Below are 15,890 nucleotides of genomic sequence, written 5' to 3'. Positions count from 1 at the left end.
CATCTAAAATCTCCCTATTGGTTATTTAAAAGATGGTAAAAATGGTGAAAATTAATGATACATCACAAATTATTACATTAGGATTAAATGATGTTAGTTGGACAGCATAATTAATCACAGTCATCTTAATTGTGCAACAGATTAAAAATGCATCCCATCTCTAACATTTATAAACCAGTTCTTTCCAAATAATTTTGTATAACTTTTTATAGATGTCTTTATAAAATCAGTGTTGGTCAAAAAAAATAAAAAATCCAAAATATGAGCCCAAAATGAACCTTGTACCAGCCAGTTTTTATTTCCTTATTCTCCCATGCGTTTCGAAATGTACACAATACAATACAAATTCAGAATTTGTCTTGAATGCCCATTTACCAAATATATATAAAATCTATAAAAAAAATAACACTAAAAATATATTTACACATAAACATTTTGATCCCACTTTATAGGTGTCTTCCGACTACATGACTTTATGCTATTGCAAAACACTTTTTCTTCTAATGACACTGCATAGAGTTAAGGTACAGGATGGGTTTGGAAGTATAGTTAGGTTTACAGGGGTTAAGCAGTAAGGTCAATGGTGTAATTACACAGTAGATTTAACTACACAAACACAATGTGTATTGTATCAAATGATTAAATGAAATGTAGTGCATAGTAGACACTTAAAAGTGTGTCCAACATTTTAAAGTCTTTCTTACAAAAATGTCTTACAAAGTGTCACATAAGTAAACAACCTCAATAAAAAGTACTGTCATGTAAATGAAAATGTACAGTTATGGTGTTGCATAACAAATGGCTGAAATGACATGGCTTTTTCAAGAGGTGGCAGCACTGCAAAACATGCTGCCTTAATGAAAAAATGATATCAAATCTTTAGATTCTCATATCAAACAATGTTTTGTTAATGCAGTCTACACTAAAAGCACAAATGTGAATTTACTGCATGACATTTAATATGACATGATTCTGTTGAGTGAAACAAAGTGAATCAAGGAAATGTCCTCTGATGATAAAGATGGCATCGTTCAGAAAGAAAGCAGGGGGACACCGCTCTCCCTTGGGTTTGGATGAAAAACATGCTTTCTCCTCCTGTTCACAAACAAAGACAAAAATGTCCATTATAATCTCACTCCATTAACATTATCTGAGTGGCTCTTAAATTACCGGCACTTTTGACTACTTTTACTTAATTCAGAATTCATGCCATCGGTCCTGAAATAAATAAATAAATAAAACCACGGTCACCAATTGGATTGGATTTTGTGTGGCCGTATGAATTTTGTTGAAATGTTTTCAGTTTGATGACCTTTAGAATTGGTAACAACAGCTTGCTTAAAATAAATTGTACTTAGCCTACCATTTATAATATATAATAAATGTAGATTTATATTAACAATAAATTGTCCCCTCAAGCATGCAATTTAATCAACATTCAATTTTATAATAACTGATAATCATCTATAAAATAATCTGGTTTCTGGTTTGATTATACAGTTTTATGCATTCTATAAATGCATTATCAATGGGAAAGTTAGAAAGAGAGATTCAATTAAAAACTGTTAATATTAGAAAAATTACAAAATACAGGTAAAAGTTTTAGAGCCATTATAATCTACCCACTACAAATTTCCATTAAAAAATGCATTTAATCAATTTAACAGCATTATACAGTATGTACTGAGTTTCATTCCTTACCCTTGGCAAAGAAAGAGGAGAAACATCAACAGCAATGATATCACGTCAACAGAGATCCATATTCCCTTGTACATATTAGGCTCCTTTCATTGTTATGTGCAAACACAGAAACACAAGCACACAAAGGATTCCAGAGGAGTTATATATTCAGACAAGTCCAAGTGAATTAGAAATGGAAAACATCTCATTTATGGCAGAACAGACATGGATAGGTTAAAATATGTCTTTCCATCTTTACATACCAGTTGCCAGTCAGGCTTAGACATGCTTTTGAAGATGTGACAAGCATTGGTAGTCACCGAACTGGCCCCGGAGCACCACAGTAATGAGAAGAGCCAGCGCTCATTCACAACCCACAGATTCACGGACACATTATTTTTCCGCAGCTCACTGTCCAGTGAAATAAAAAATAAAGAACAAACTCAAATCTTCCTTCTGTTTACTTGTTTTTGGCTCCTAATCAGCGACTTTTAGACAGGTCGCAACAAGCCAGTTTTCTCTGCATAAAAGACAGGAGTGGCAGGAGCGTTTTAACATGCAGACTTATTCATCAGTCAAGATTTTCTTGTTTAATTCTATTCTTTCTTCATCTTTGCTGTCAGGTAAACTTATAAAATGACAGGTGCACCCAACCGGACACAATAGTGTCTGGAAAAGGTTTCATCAATCAACGTTTGTTGAATTTTGGTCACTTAGCATTCCTGCTACTATAATCATTAGAAGATACATTGGTTTAAGTTTAAGCTGCAGATCAGCACATCATTTTTTATAGCATTTGTTATCTTTGTAAGAAAACAGAACCCTGTGAGAACATTCCCCGAGGTTTTAAGATCATACCAACATTAATAACAGCAGCATCATGTCTCTGCATGTCAGATAAAATGCACCTATCCTCCTACACTTACCTTATTTCATGTGTGCTTAGAGAACTATATTTCATGTTCAGGAAGCTTCCACCATCCGCATACATTTCTTGTACATTATTATACACCTGCTTGAAGCCTGGTGAAACTTTTCTTACATCGTGTCTGTATTCTGGAGGAAGCCACCATATCTGAAAGTGATGCACAATATTAAAATTATATTTAATGATGCAAAAAAAAAAAAAAAAAAAAAGCAAGCATTTTTATTTTTATAAAGACATCTAACATTAAGAAAAACATTTTTTTTTCTAGAGCATATAACATTGTAACATTTAACTCAAAAACATTAACAAAAATTAAATTATGAAACAAAAAAGGTAAATAGAAATATTTAAAAAACAATATTAATAATAATAGTTAATTTACATAAAACATGCTAAACTGAAATCAAATGAAAACTGAAAATATAAAAAAAAACCTTCAAAATAGAAATGAATAAAAAAAAAATAACACTAAAATAACACTGCTAAAAACTAAATAATAGCACTAAGATTCTGACATTTAAAACAAAGAAAAAAAATGAAAAAGTGGCATACTAAGAAACTACTGAAAATGTAATTCTATTAAATTGAATGACTTTTGGATCCCAGCGCCTAACAATATTACCTTGTCCGGTGAGATGCTTGAATTTGTTATCGTTTCAGCAGTGTAGTAGGAGTCGCTGTTGTGGAATCCTGTCGAGTTTTTCTCATTTTTTAGATCAAATAGGAGAGAGACATTATGCTTTTTGGCCATGACTAAGAGCTCAGAAAGAGAAGGTACTGTCTGGTTGTTAGCCTCCCTTTTGTCTTCCTTTGAGAGCGATGAAACTGACTTGAATGGATCTGTCTGTATTTGAAAATCAAAAGATCTCATTTTAAACATATCTGTCATTTTGACATCACCTTGCTGACGGACTAAGAACATCTGAACATCAAATTCAAAGTGAAGGTGTTATTGCCAATTGGTAAATTTCAATGTATTTGACATTTGTAAATATATTCTACTGTTGCATAAAAGAAATTGCTGTCAAATAAATGACAGATGTTACAAATATATAATATACTATAAATGTAATGTAATTTAATATATTATTATTGTTTTTAATTTCAGTGCGTTTTAAATTTCTAGTTCCGTTCTATTGTTGTATTACAGAAATTTTATCAAAATGCATCAGATTTGTTGGACTATATAAACTATAGAGAATGGAAAACTTAAATTTAATAAACTATAAATAAATCAATAAATAATTACAAATAAAATCCCCAAAATAATTATTTGTCCTTACCCTTATAAACCATTCGCCTGCATTTAAAGTCTGTAACTCTTGCAAAGTGAAGTTAGCGTGCATGTCGGCATCTCGACCTAGAAATGTCTCCTTCACATCAGTTGTTCGTAGCAGAAAACTTGGACCATCATCATGCATAAGAAAAGGCTTCATGTCCTTACTGGAAAAAGTATAGACCATAGGATTATTATATACACGTGTCTCACACATACACACACACCCTCTCTCTCATACACAAATAGAATTATTTATTTAGGGTTTTCGGCATAATCTGTTACCTGAGTTGCACATCTGTTTCAAACGCCACAACACCACACTCCATACTCTTCCTGAATGACATCATAGTGTTCTCTGGGGCCAGCTAAATACATAATTACCATATATTATGAAACAATTATATACATGATTTAAAACATAGTATGTACACAAAATAAGATAAATGTATCGATTTTCTGTGCCACCACAGCATAGGATTTCTTTGTTTTACTTATTTAATGACATGTGTTCTTAATTATATGTTCTGGGCTTGTTACCACAGTGGAAAAACAGCTTTAAAAAGAGGGGAAAAAACACTGCCAAAGACGATTATTGTACCACATAAATGTTCAGGTTTCCATATCCTATTTAAAGTCAAGTCACCTTTATTTGTAAAGCGTACTGGTTGTGAATAAGAATAAAAAATTAATTCAAACGCTATAACATCTGTGTTCTTCACATGCTTCTGTTTTTAATCAGTTAACCTTGAGTGTCCTGGTGAACTCTGCGAGATCAAACATACAGAGCTTCAGATGTCACTCCACCCTCCCTGACGCTGGAATTTAACAGGTCATGAATTGTAGATAGTCAGTTATTCAAATGGTATTTCTGGATGGGGGCTACTTGTTTTGTAAGGACCGTAAATGTTTTCAATTTGATTATTGTATCACTAAAATGCTAATGTTTGAAAAATCGGAGCAGAATGACATTGTCATAAATTACATTCCCCCAAGTTGATAGCTTACAACCTGCTATAATCAACATAATCCTAAAAGGATTCAGAAGCTATAGCAGATGATTCATCTTGTGGCACGTCAAATTTAGTTTAATAAAATAATGTTTAAATCCTCAGGCAGTTCAGCAATGACATGAACAAACAGTGAAAACCAGATTTTGATGGGCACGCCAGTGTAAACACTTTTTAACAAAGGGAAGGAATGTCAAAAGGAAAGTTACAACTCAGGCATTAACACTTACCATCGGAGCACCGCGATGTCCGACGAGGGCAGGTTTTGGGGGAAGATTACTGGTAATGCATGGAGAGCAGATTGCAAGAGGACACAGGAACACCGCAGCGGACACTACCAGGAAGGTCACCATTATAAAAACCTTACAAGCTACACAGACAAAGACATTAAAAAAAAAAAAAATACTCAGACACTCAGTACAAACACTTTAGCATGATTAAAAGACATCACTGGTGCTGACTTTCACATTTACATAGACTGGTAATATTAAAGTTGTAAAGTACATTCTCAGTAAAAACATTAATTGTGATCAAATCAGTTCCTGACGAACAAAATCAAGTCCCAACCTGCAGTTTTTCTCATTTGTTTCACTCATATTTACATCACAACAGGGAATGCATGCATGCAGACTGTGATTCATGCAGACTTTAAGAGTATTGATATATTATAAAGTAATATTATAATATAACATTTCTGTAATAAGCTGAATGTTTTGTACACTGTAAAGATAATGCACAGGTCAAATTATAAAATGATTGAATTGAAATCAATTTTAAATGGCCAAGACTTTATCTATTGGGTGAATAGCGATGTAATAATGTGCATTCAGAAAGAAACTTTAAGCTACTGTAAGCTGTTTTGGAGGCACTGACCAGCTGTTTGAGCTGTGTGATAACTCTGGAACACCAGCCAGCTGATCAAGGTCAAAGCCACCACAGCACCCAGCTGCAGGAAAGGAGCAGTGGCCTATGGGAAACCAAAGAGGGGAATTTAATGTATTGTACAGTACAACAATAGTGGTGTAACTGGAGATGTGGACAACTGAGTGACATTTTTGAGATAAATACAATATAATATAACATTATGCTGAGGGATATGCTAGCTATTGGTGTAAAATATCACACTGCCATTTAGACTAGATAAGTGAACAGGAAATGCAATGAGAACCAGCTGCAAAGACAAAAAACAGACAATGTACTAGCACTGAAATGATGAATGGTTGAAGGCTGGTTTCGGCTTCTTACCTGAAATGACATATAGATGGTTTGCCATTCCTCTTTCCATTTTATACAAAATCCAGCGGTGCCTAAAGTAACAGTGAGCAGACCCAAAAACAGAAACACCTGAACAGAGAACAGAGAATTATTAACATACCAAGATCATTCATTAACTAAAAATTCAATAAATTGTTACTAAAGTTTTAAAGGTAACAAATATTAGACCGTTTCCTCAACTATGAGCACCGAGGTCTTTTTAAAGCTAATTTTATAGTCCACTTTTTATGTATCCTTACATTTACAAGTTAAGTTCACAAATAAAATATATTGCTTTCATTGTTACTTTGAGTCTTGAGTTATTATTTTGGAACACTAAAACATGGGAGATTCATACATGGCACTAATAAATAGAATAAGGATTACAGTGTTCATGTAAAAATATAAAATAAAATTGTATATAACATACCACTGCTATACATATATACATAAAATAATCTATGCATAAGGCATTTAAGTAGTAGCAAAAATACTTTTTTTTTTTATGAATTAATTATAATAAAAAAAGTCTCAATACCATTTAAAGTTGGAAGGGTAAAGAGTACCTTATGCAGCCAGTGTAAATCCAAGGGCTCTCTGATTGCTAAGTGTAGCAACCCAAATACCTGAAATAAAATAATTATCTCATTGGTACAGTCGTTACATGCTACCAGCCATACAATCATAACATGCTACCAGCTGAGCAATCTGGATCACATGCTCTCTTCTTACCAGTAGAAGGAGGCAGTATGTGGCCAGCACGGCAGAAATGATCATCACTATCATGTACCAGTTCACCCATTTTTTTAATGCTTTGAAGGCTTCACTGCAGGAGGAAAATGAAGCAACATGGAAGAACGACAACCAGGTATTACTTGGAAACACTGTGCCAATGGATTACAGTGTGGTCATATAATTATCATGCATGTAATTGTGTTTATGTGCTCACCAGTTCACATCATTGTGGTCGTTGAAGGCAATAAAACAAACGTACATCCAACTCAGGGCAAGTATGGACACAAAAGACAGAAAGGAGAGCCAGCAGCAAGCCCTCTATTTAGAAACAAAGCAAGAATGCACACTTCAAACATCTCTTTTCTTTTTCAGATACAGTAGGTCTTCTCTTTGTCATTTTTGCCGAAACTAACAAATGCATGAGCCGTTAAAAGAAGAAAACGTTTATTTATAACTTTCCCTCAGTGCTCCACCTGTGTGCGTTTGATGATTTAAAGTCATAGGTTAACCACAAATAAGTGCCCGGGGGTGGGGGTGTTGGGTGGAGATGGTGACATGCCTTCTCATGTCGAGTTTCGCTTATTGATCGTAATATTCAAAAGTGGGGCCAATCTCCAATCTGAGTGGTTACTGTAATTATTAAAAGTTTCACAGAGGGTTTACAAAATCTGAATGCAGCGGTAATTGTTTCTGACACAAATCAAAGGAATTCAAAGCCTTGCTTTTGTATTCAGGATACTAATTAACCTACTTTTCTGCTATGCATAAGCTTTGTTCTCATTTAAAAGGGAAGAGCATTTACATGATAATAGTTCATTAAGGAGGAATTCAATGACAACAGTTTTCTTTGATCTTTTTCTACATTCATTATACATTTTATACTATTCCGCCTCTCTCAACTGATTGTGTCAAGCTAAGAAAAAAGTGAAAACTCTGTCTGCAGATACTAAGAGATAATGCGTACATCATTGACATTCAACGTCATTTTCCTATATGGAAAAATGTGATTATAAATGCAAAATGTAAAGAAAAAAATCTCACGTTTCGATCTGCTTTTGGACTGGTCCAGTGACAGCTGTAGATCCCTCTGAGGCAGGTTCGGGAGATCGAGAGCATCATGTTTTTTCCACATCTAATGATGCCAGCTGAATGTGTGCAGAAGAACAGGGGTCTCGTCCGGTGTGTAGTGAGGTTAACTCATTTATACTGCAGGTGTTTGATATGGAATGACTCACTTCACACCTGAAACTAGTAGGAGGGAAGAGAATACAAAAGATGGTGATTATGCAAGGAAACCTGTTCTTAGCTCAAAACAGAACTGAACTCACAATGCATGGTTTAATTCGTTAAAAGTCTTTGAATTAGGGTGAGAGAGAGAGAGAGAGAGAGAGAGAGAAAGTATAAACGATGTGACTCCAGTCACATGACACAGCAGGTACGGAAAGGTTACATTTAATTATGGAGGGGCGTCTTTGCTTTCAAAAGCCCTCGAGCAGAAAACTACAAGACAACCTGTGGGGAAGATCTCATATCAATCACTCATTTTTAAGAACATTCTGTCCTTTTATTTCCCAACTCCGCTTAACTGCTACTGTTTTGTAAATGATAAATATGAATTAAAATATAACCTGTTTTTCTACATCCTATAATTGAACGTTGCCTGATGGCAACAAATTATATGAACATATGAACAACTGACATGAGAAATTAAAGCTTATTCTGAGCCAGTGAAAGGCCTTGGCATTGTTTTGACAGGTTGTGCAGAACATGAAATATAATCTGCAATGTTATGAAGACTTTCTTGCTGTGGAGGATAACTGTTGTTGTTTTTTTAGTTTTCAAGGTTCAATGGATTTAAAGTTTATGATTAGATAAACTAAGCAATAAATGTCTGAAGTGCTAAAGGCATCTCTGTAAGGAGATGGTAAGCAAAACAGGAAGGGTAAATCATATCAGAACTAAAATATAAGTGCTTTACTTGTAAGTGCTTGTACAAGTATTTTAACATTTGTATAAATGCACCGTTAAAAAGCATAACTAATGTCTACATTAATAATAAAAACAAATTTTCTTGAGCACCAAATCGGCATATTAGAATGATTTGAAGGATAGAAGGATCATAGCACACTGAAGATTGGAGTAATGATGCTTAATTTAGATTTGCATCACAGGAATAAATGACATCTTAAAATATATTAAATTAGTAGGAGAGCATTGTGTAAGCAGTGCAAAAGGCCGTGGGTTCAATTCTCAGGGAACACACAAACTGGTAAAAAATTTAAATAAAAACGAGAAAGTATAGACTTAATGCACTGTAAGTTGCTTTGCATAAAAGAGACTGCTAAATACATAAATGTAATGGAAAGTTGACAGTAACACTTCTTGTCACGAAATCTTGATTTATCAAGTCTTCACTTAGCAGACCTATCAATGCAGTTAAATAAATATAAAAGAATGAAAATGTTGAAGACATTCACTCTTTAATGTGTTTATTGTCTGTCCGCCAGGTACAAAAAGTTACATTATCAAAAAGCCTGTGATGGCAGTGAAAGCCGTAACTAAACATTCCCAATGCAAGTACTTGTGGACTGTCAGATCTGAGTCACTGATGAAAAGTTTAGATAATAAACTATTCCAGCATGAAGGATACACACCTTCATGATTATGATCTTGAAGCATGAGAATCTAATTGAAATCTGAAAGCACCGTCACATGTTGTAACCATTGCTGCATACAGCAGTTTCTTTTAAAGGACATGGGGTTTTTGTCAACTGTGACACACTTCACAAACCCCTGGGGCGAAATTAGTTCTTCAGACTTGACAAAGAAGAAAAGAAACCTGTCAAGTGTTTAGTGGATGTTCTGGCTCTTAAGACAGGTATGGCAGCACTTTTAATAAGTCACTTAACTCACCATTTCAGGTCAGACAACAAGTACTCTGTCAACTGCAGCTCTTATTTATGAATAAATGACCTGCTGGCCTTAAGCCATCATCTTTATTCAACAGGTTGTACCTCGCTAATTAGTCCAATGCAAGACGGTTTTTATAAAGGATGTTATTTTCTCATCAGCACTTCTCAGAGTACACAACTGCTCCTTAGTCATGTTTAAAGCCCAAGTTTCCGTATGAATTGATTTCTAGGAATTTGTCTTATTATTATTCAAATGGTCTTGCAAAAACTTTTCTTACTTTCTAAAACAACAATAGTAACATTTTAATGAATTTTCTCTTGAGTGTATGTTTATTTAAGTATACATTTATAAATGCATTTATACAAATTATTAAAATATATTTGAAACAAGTATGACTTTTAAAACAAATTGTAGAGGAACTGGCACCCAGATTTTGCAGAAGAAGCTATTTTTCTGATCTCAAAAACTGAGCCATAACAAAAAAAGAAAAATCTACTTTAACAGGGTCAACAGATAGGAGTGCTACAGACTGTTTAAAAAAATTCTAACTTAACCCCCAGTAGAGGATCTTTGTGAACAAACTGTGATCTTTCTATTAAAATATTTTGCAATAGGAGCACAAAACAAGGAAAAAAAAAACATTTAAGTAGGCAGCCTGGACACATTGCAAATATTTTTACTTTCCAAAAGAATCTGTAGCCCATTTTAAATATAGTCAAAGAAAGAAATCAGGTTTGCGCGTAGACAAACTATACATTGTTTTCACAGACATTATGAACTTAGTAAAACACATCAATAACATTACAACTTTAGTAAATCCACTCCATCATCAGGCTTTCACTGTGTGTTCATACTATTAGAAAGCAAATGAAAAGTGCTGCAAAAACAAACATCACACTGCTATTTAACCCATCAGACATGTAGGCACCACTTTTAAGCATTTCAGAATGGGGGGGAATGTTTTTTATTTCAATAAAGGCTAATTTGGAAATATAAGGTAGAAAAAGAAAGGAAAATAAAAGCAGTCTATGCAAAACTGTATGTAAAACCACACATAAATCAAACGGCCAAGTCAATGCACATGTTGTATAGCACTGTGCATGTGACTTGTTGTGAAGGAAAAGTAACCAGTTAAATATAATTTTCATGGAACCTCTGAATTTCACTTTCTTCATTAAATTTAAACTATAGACTGATACAAAAGTATTTGCCCATGCATTTTCATAGAACATACAATATATCAAACTAAACACACGTGCTCTGCCTTATAAGAGGTCAATCTTTCTTTATGAAAGCATTTAAGTAGCTATCTATCATCATGCTGACTTGTGAGAGATTTCAACCCATTCTAAAACTAATTCACATGCAACCTCAGATCTTGATCTGCAGTCCATTGACATCACGGGACATTTTTGTGTCATTTTTTAACCCCAGGGTATAAAATCCTATAGTACTAAAACATTGTTAAGGTTAAGTTCAGTTTAACACAACGACCTTACACAGACACATTTCTCTGCAGATTTGCAACAACCTGTAACTTCTTATATATATATAATTATAACTTCTATATAGGCTATATAATTTCTTAATCCAAGCAAAAATTTAAGGGAAAACGTTTTTCCCTTAAACGTCATGATAATCCCTGATTTGCAAAAATTCCGAACTTTTGTTTTTGTACAAATGTGCAGTGGTAGATTTGGTTTACAGAATGCTTTTAGCACCTGTATTGACACGCACACCTGACGATATTCGGCTCGCATGCCTTTCCGTAATCAGAACACATCTAGCACGAGAGAGCGAACTGATTATTGAGTTGGAACCTTACCTTGCTTAAAGAGTAACATTTGATAGTGATGTCCCAGTCAGAGTCTCAAACTTCAGCACTTCTCGGCTGTCTGTGCGCTCGCCTCGAACTCATTCTGAGACTTAAATCCCGTGGACTGAGTTTCAATGAGGCGGTGACAATGAAAGCGCTTCCCATTCCCTGCAGCTTTGTATGTATGGACCTATGAATGCAGTTCAGCAGAGGGCAGAGTTTTCGAATACTTAAGAAACCTTAAAAGAGTAACGAGTAAAAGAAATTGCCAGGGTCAAAGCCAAATGTCATTTATTATCTTCAAGAGGACTACTGCACCAGTTTGGAGAGCATTGTTAATATATTTTTTTAACGAATTTAAAGTTTTATTATTATTATTAATTAATCAATCCCGTGTGCATGTTTTTTATGTACGTTTCTATAAACGGTTGCATATTTTGTTCTGTTTAATAATGAAAGAAAGAGCACCTGGTTTAAGTTTTTAGTTCAAGGGGAAAAAGAGCATTTGGTAGCCTATAATCTTACCAATATTTTAATGTAAAAATAACATAGCCTATATGGGGCTAATAAAAACATCTAATTTATAGAAAATGTATATAATATGATTTATAGGCTAATAAGATATCTGCCAATACGTGATCAGCCTTTCCCCCTCTTTATTTACATTCGCATAAAAATTATAGGAATGCATCCATAAACATGTATATTTTCAGGGGCAAAAAACTACAAAAATGAAATTGAAATAAACTGATCAAAATAAAAATAAAAGTAATATAGTTTACTAATTTATAGATAAAGTTCTGTGTTACTGAAAGAGTTTCCATAGGCTATAGCTCTTGAGGCCAGTAATGGAAACAAAATGGAATGTAAATGTTAAATTTATATGTGAAGATTTAGATTTGGAATTTTTTGGTTTTCTAATAAGCACGCGCCCAGATTGTATATTTCTTAATGTATTGTTTTATCAAAATGTGACATTCACGTCTTTCCAAGCAGAGGTAAAGAAAAAAGAACAAGTGTTTATTTGCAGTTGAAGTTTTAGGTGATTGCCAGTTTCACTAAGGCTTAATTATTTTTCGTTTCTACAGTAAAATACATTTACAGTAAGCTGATAAACCAAAGCCACTGCTTCCGTTTTAGCGTCAACAGTCCCCGACTAGGGGGCAAAAAGGGTGACTACTGTTGACATAGTTTTTTTTCCAGAGTTAGTATTTGAAAGACAATTTGAAAGAAAAAAATGAGAGAAAAGTGCTGGTCACGTGGTCTGTAGGAGGGCGGGGCTAATGGTTCGCTCGAGGAGTTCTTGGTGAGTTGACGGACAAAAACAAATCTGTCGCGCAAAACAGCTGTATATACTGCTTGTCTTTCTTTTAGTATGAGCATATTTGTAACGCCAGTTTATTCTCACAGCGTTTTGATTATTTGAATGGCCTCTGGCTCATTGTGCAGTGCATCTTGTGTTTACTGTTGAGTGTTAGCAAGCTAGCCTGCTGTATTCGTTGTACAATGAGAACCGTAGAGAGTGTATTTACACCCAATTGATTATAAATCTTTTTATTTATTTAGTATTTAAAAGTAAAAAAAAAAAGAAAAGAAACATTACAGTTAAAATATATCGAGGACGATTGAGAATCAAAATTTCACCGTTTTTGTCGCAACCTCAATTCTAGCTCGAAAAACATGGACCAAAAGATTCCGTACGATGATTATCAGCTGCCAGTAGTGTTTCTTCCTTCCTATGAGAGCCCTCCTGCATGGATCCCTCCACAAGAGGTGGCTGTTATTGAACACTTCGTTTCCAGCTCATCTTTTGTGATCACATTGACCTAAATTACATATTTCTTTCTCACAATCAGAGGATACATCACCCTGACTACAACAATGAGCTCACTCAGTTCCTACCTCGCACTGTAGTGTTAAATAAGCCCCCCGGTGCACAACTGGGCTTCAATATCCGTGGAGGAAAGGCCTCCCAGCTTGGTATTTTTATTTCAAAGGTCAGTTTTGCCGATTAAAACCTTCTTTATCTTTTGGCTAAAGAACTGACTTCATCATCTTGGTCTTTCTCATAATGTTTTGAAAGGTGGTGCCAGATTCAGATGCCCATAGGGCAGGACTGCAAGAGGGTGATCAGGTGCTTTCTGTCAATGATGTGGACTTTCAAGACATTGAGCATTCAAAGGTAAGATCTGAGATGTCAGTCGGACAGACAGAAACATGATGGATGTCTCGTCTTCTAAGTAGTGTCAGTGTGATCTTGATTTCTTTCCTAGGCTGTGGAGATTTTAAAGACCGCGAGAGAGATTTTGATGAAGGTTCGATACTTCCCTTACAGTGAGTGTTATTTTCATCCTTCCCTTGAGATACAAAAAATCAGACATGATGGTTTCAGTATGTAGTGAAAATTCCACTATAAGCGGCTATTAACAGTTATTGTCATTATTTAGCACAAGTCGGTTCACTATGGATACAAATAAATTCAGTAACTGTTGATGTTGCAAACCATTTGAATTCAGGTGTAAAGTAGCTCTACTGAAGACAATGGTGCAATCCAGCACATTTCAAGTTTTCTTCTCATATGTGGCAGTAGTGAGCGTTTTAGTTAACAGATTCAGTTGGAGAAACTTGACATAAATGTGCTGTGCAACTTTTTTCTAGACTACCAGAGGCAGAAGGAGAGGACTGTACACTAGATGGCAGAGCTGGCCTTCATGATGCAGCTGATGAGGCGTTGGTGTGCCTGTGAAACCTTTAGCTGCCCTGCATTATCTTCCTCCCACTAACTATTTTCTCTGACTAAGAGACTGCTCAAAGAAATCATCTTCAAACACTTTGCGACATGCCTGGTGATTCACAGCTTCTTCACCCACAGTGGTGGTTTTGAGCTGTGCCAGTTTTGAATGCAGCTGGCCGAATTTTCAGATACTTTCCCCTCTTCTGTTTTCTCATTTCCTTTCCTCTGGGAAAATAAGCATATTCTATGAGATACACCATATTGCCAAAAGTATTGGGACACCCCTCCAAATCATTGAAATCAGGTGTTCCATTCACTTCCATGGCCACAGATGTATAAAATCAAGCACCTAGGCATGCAGACTGCTTCTACAAACATTTGTGAAAGAATGGTTCGCTTTCAGGAGCTCAGTAAATTCAAGCATGGTACCGTGAAAGGTTGCCACCTGTGCAATAAGTCAATTTTTTAAATATCCTCACTACTAAATATTCCACGGTCAACTGTTAGTGGTATCATAACAAAGTAGAACAACAGCAACTCAGCCACAATGTGGCAGGCCACGTGTGCAGAAGTACACTTACATCACCAAGTGCAGTGCAAAGTGTTGGATGCTGTTGTGTAAAGCACGCTGCTACTGGGTCTCTAGAGCAGTGGAGATGAGTTCTCTGGAGTGACCAATCACATTTCTCTGTCTGGTGATCTGATGGATGATTTTGGTGTTTGGCAGTTGCCAGGAGAACAGCACTTGCCTGACTATTGTGCCAGGTGTAAACTTGACTGGCCTGCACAGAGTCCTGACCTCAACCTGATAAAACACATTTGGGATTAATTAGAGCGGAGATTGTGAGCCAGGCCTTCTCGTCCAACATCGGTTTCTAAACTCACAATGCACTTATTGAAGAATGGTCAAAAAGTCCCATAAACACATCCCTAAACCAACTACTAAACCAACTCCATATTAAACCCTACAAAGTAAGAATGGGATGTCATTAAAGTTCAAGTGCATGTAAAAGCAGGTGTCCCAGAACATTTGGCAATAAAGTGTTGTGCATATGAAAAGAAAACATGGCAGATGTGTTATTTATTAATTTAAATTACTATAGACGTTTGCATCATGATAAAATTATGATCTGCTATTGATATCTTCACTTAGAGGCATTTATTAAATTAAGCTGATATTTTGTTTAATATATCATATAATAATTTAAAAAATAGATCTTTATTTGTGATTGCTTTTCAGTTTTGTATTCCAAAGCAAAGCAGATGTTTAATGATTGATGCCCTGCTGACAAACACATTTCTGCTGACTAATTAGTCGTCATTAAATCAGTGTGCTCATGCAAAGTACTTTTTGTTCTCATTTTTAAATATGAACCTGTATGATGAAAAGTCTCATAATTCTCAATATTATATTCTCAGAGCTTGTTATGTGGTTACACTTACATTTATGTTAGGTAGTGTGGCTTTGTTAATTCTCTACTAAGTAGAGGTACTATATAAACTAAGTGTTATTATTAAATCTATTAAAGGAATAGTTCACCTAA

General features: G+C 35.0%; 2 protein-coding genes across 2 annotated transcripts; one reads left to right on the top strand and one right to left on the bottom strand.

Moving 5' to 3' along the window:
* Positions 1–275: 275 nt before the first annotated feature.
* LOC128026969 (glycerophosphoinositol inositolphosphodiesterase GDPD2) lies at positions 276–11,789 on the bottom strand. The gene is made up of 15 exons (XM_052614276.1): positions 11,622–11,789; positions 7,925–8,131; positions 7,098–7,201; positions 6,881–6,974; positions 6,715–6,774; positions 6,140–6,238; positions 5,768–5,861; positions 5,125–5,264; positions 4,170–4,252; positions 3,892–4,051; positions 3,231–3,452; positions 2,607–2,755; positions 1,944–2,091; positions 1,702–1,784; positions 276–1,095 (listed from the first exon to the last, which is right to left on the bottom strand). Exons 2-15 carry the CDS (start codon positions 8,000–8,002, stop codon positions 1,032–1,034), a joined length of 1,578 nt encoding a protein of 525 aa, XP_052470236.1. The 5' UTR covers positions 8,003–8,131; positions 11,622–11,789; the 3' UTR covers positions 276–1,031.
* Positions 11,790–12,790: 1,001 nt separating this feature from the next.
* On the top strand, positions 12,791–15,693 carry LOC128027220 (PDZ domain-containing protein 11). The gene is made up of 6 exons (XM_052614586.1): positions 12,791–12,918; positions 13,283–13,385; positions 13,469–13,609; positions 13,696–13,794; positions 13,886–13,946; positions 14,271–15,693. The coding sequence occupies exons 1-6, from the start codon at positions 12,896–12,898 to the stop codon at positions 14,303–14,305; spliced, it is 462 nt and encodes a 153-aa protein (XP_052470546.1). The 5' UTR covers positions 12,791–12,895; the 3' UTR covers positions 14,306–15,693.
* The last annotated feature ends 197 nt before the right edge of the window (positions 15,694–15,890 follow it).

Source organism: Carassius gibelio, chromosome A14 (assembly GCF_023724105.1).
Source record: "Carassius gibelio isolate Cgi1373 ecotype wild population from Czech Republic chromosome A14, carGib1.2-hapl.c, whole genome shotgun sequence".
In the NCBI taxonomy this organism is placed as follows: domain Eukaryota; kingdom Metazoa; phylum Chordata; class Actinopteri; order Cypriniformes; family Cyprinidae; genus Carassius; species Carassius gibelio.
Note: the sequence above shows the minus strand (reverse complement) of the source record. Positions and strands in the feature narration are given on the sequence as shown.

What these genes read in the sequence shown, in the direction of transcription:
- LOC128026969 (XM_052614276.1), bottom strand. Translation starts at nt 8,002, where the DNA reads ATGATGCTCTCGATCTCCCGAACCTGCCTCAGAGGGATCTACAGCTGT. An exon ending in GTCCAAAAGCAGATCGAAAC is followed by an intron (nt 7,202 to 7,924) that starts GTGAGATTTTTT and finishes GTTTCTAAATAG; the next exon opens with AGGGCTTGCTGCTGGCTCTC. An exon ending in CCATCTATATGTCATTTCAG is followed by an intron (nt 5,862 to 6,139) that starts GTAAGAAGCCGA and finishes GGTTTCCCATAG; the next exon opens with GCCACTGCTCCTTTCCTGCA.
- LOC128027220 (XM_052614586.1), top strand. Translation starts at nt 12,896, where the DNA reads ATGGTTCGCTCGAGGAGTTCTTG. An exon ending in GTTCGCTCGAGGAGTTCTTG is followed by an intron (nt 12,919 to 13,282) that starts GTGAGTTGACGG and finishes CCTCAATTCTAG; the next exon opens with CTCGAAAAACATGGACCAAA. An exon ending in TTGGTATTTTTATTTCAAAG is followed by an intron (nt 13,610 to 13,695) that starts GTCAGTTTTGCC and finishes ATGTTTTGAAAG; the next exon opens with GTGGTGCCAGATTCAGATGC.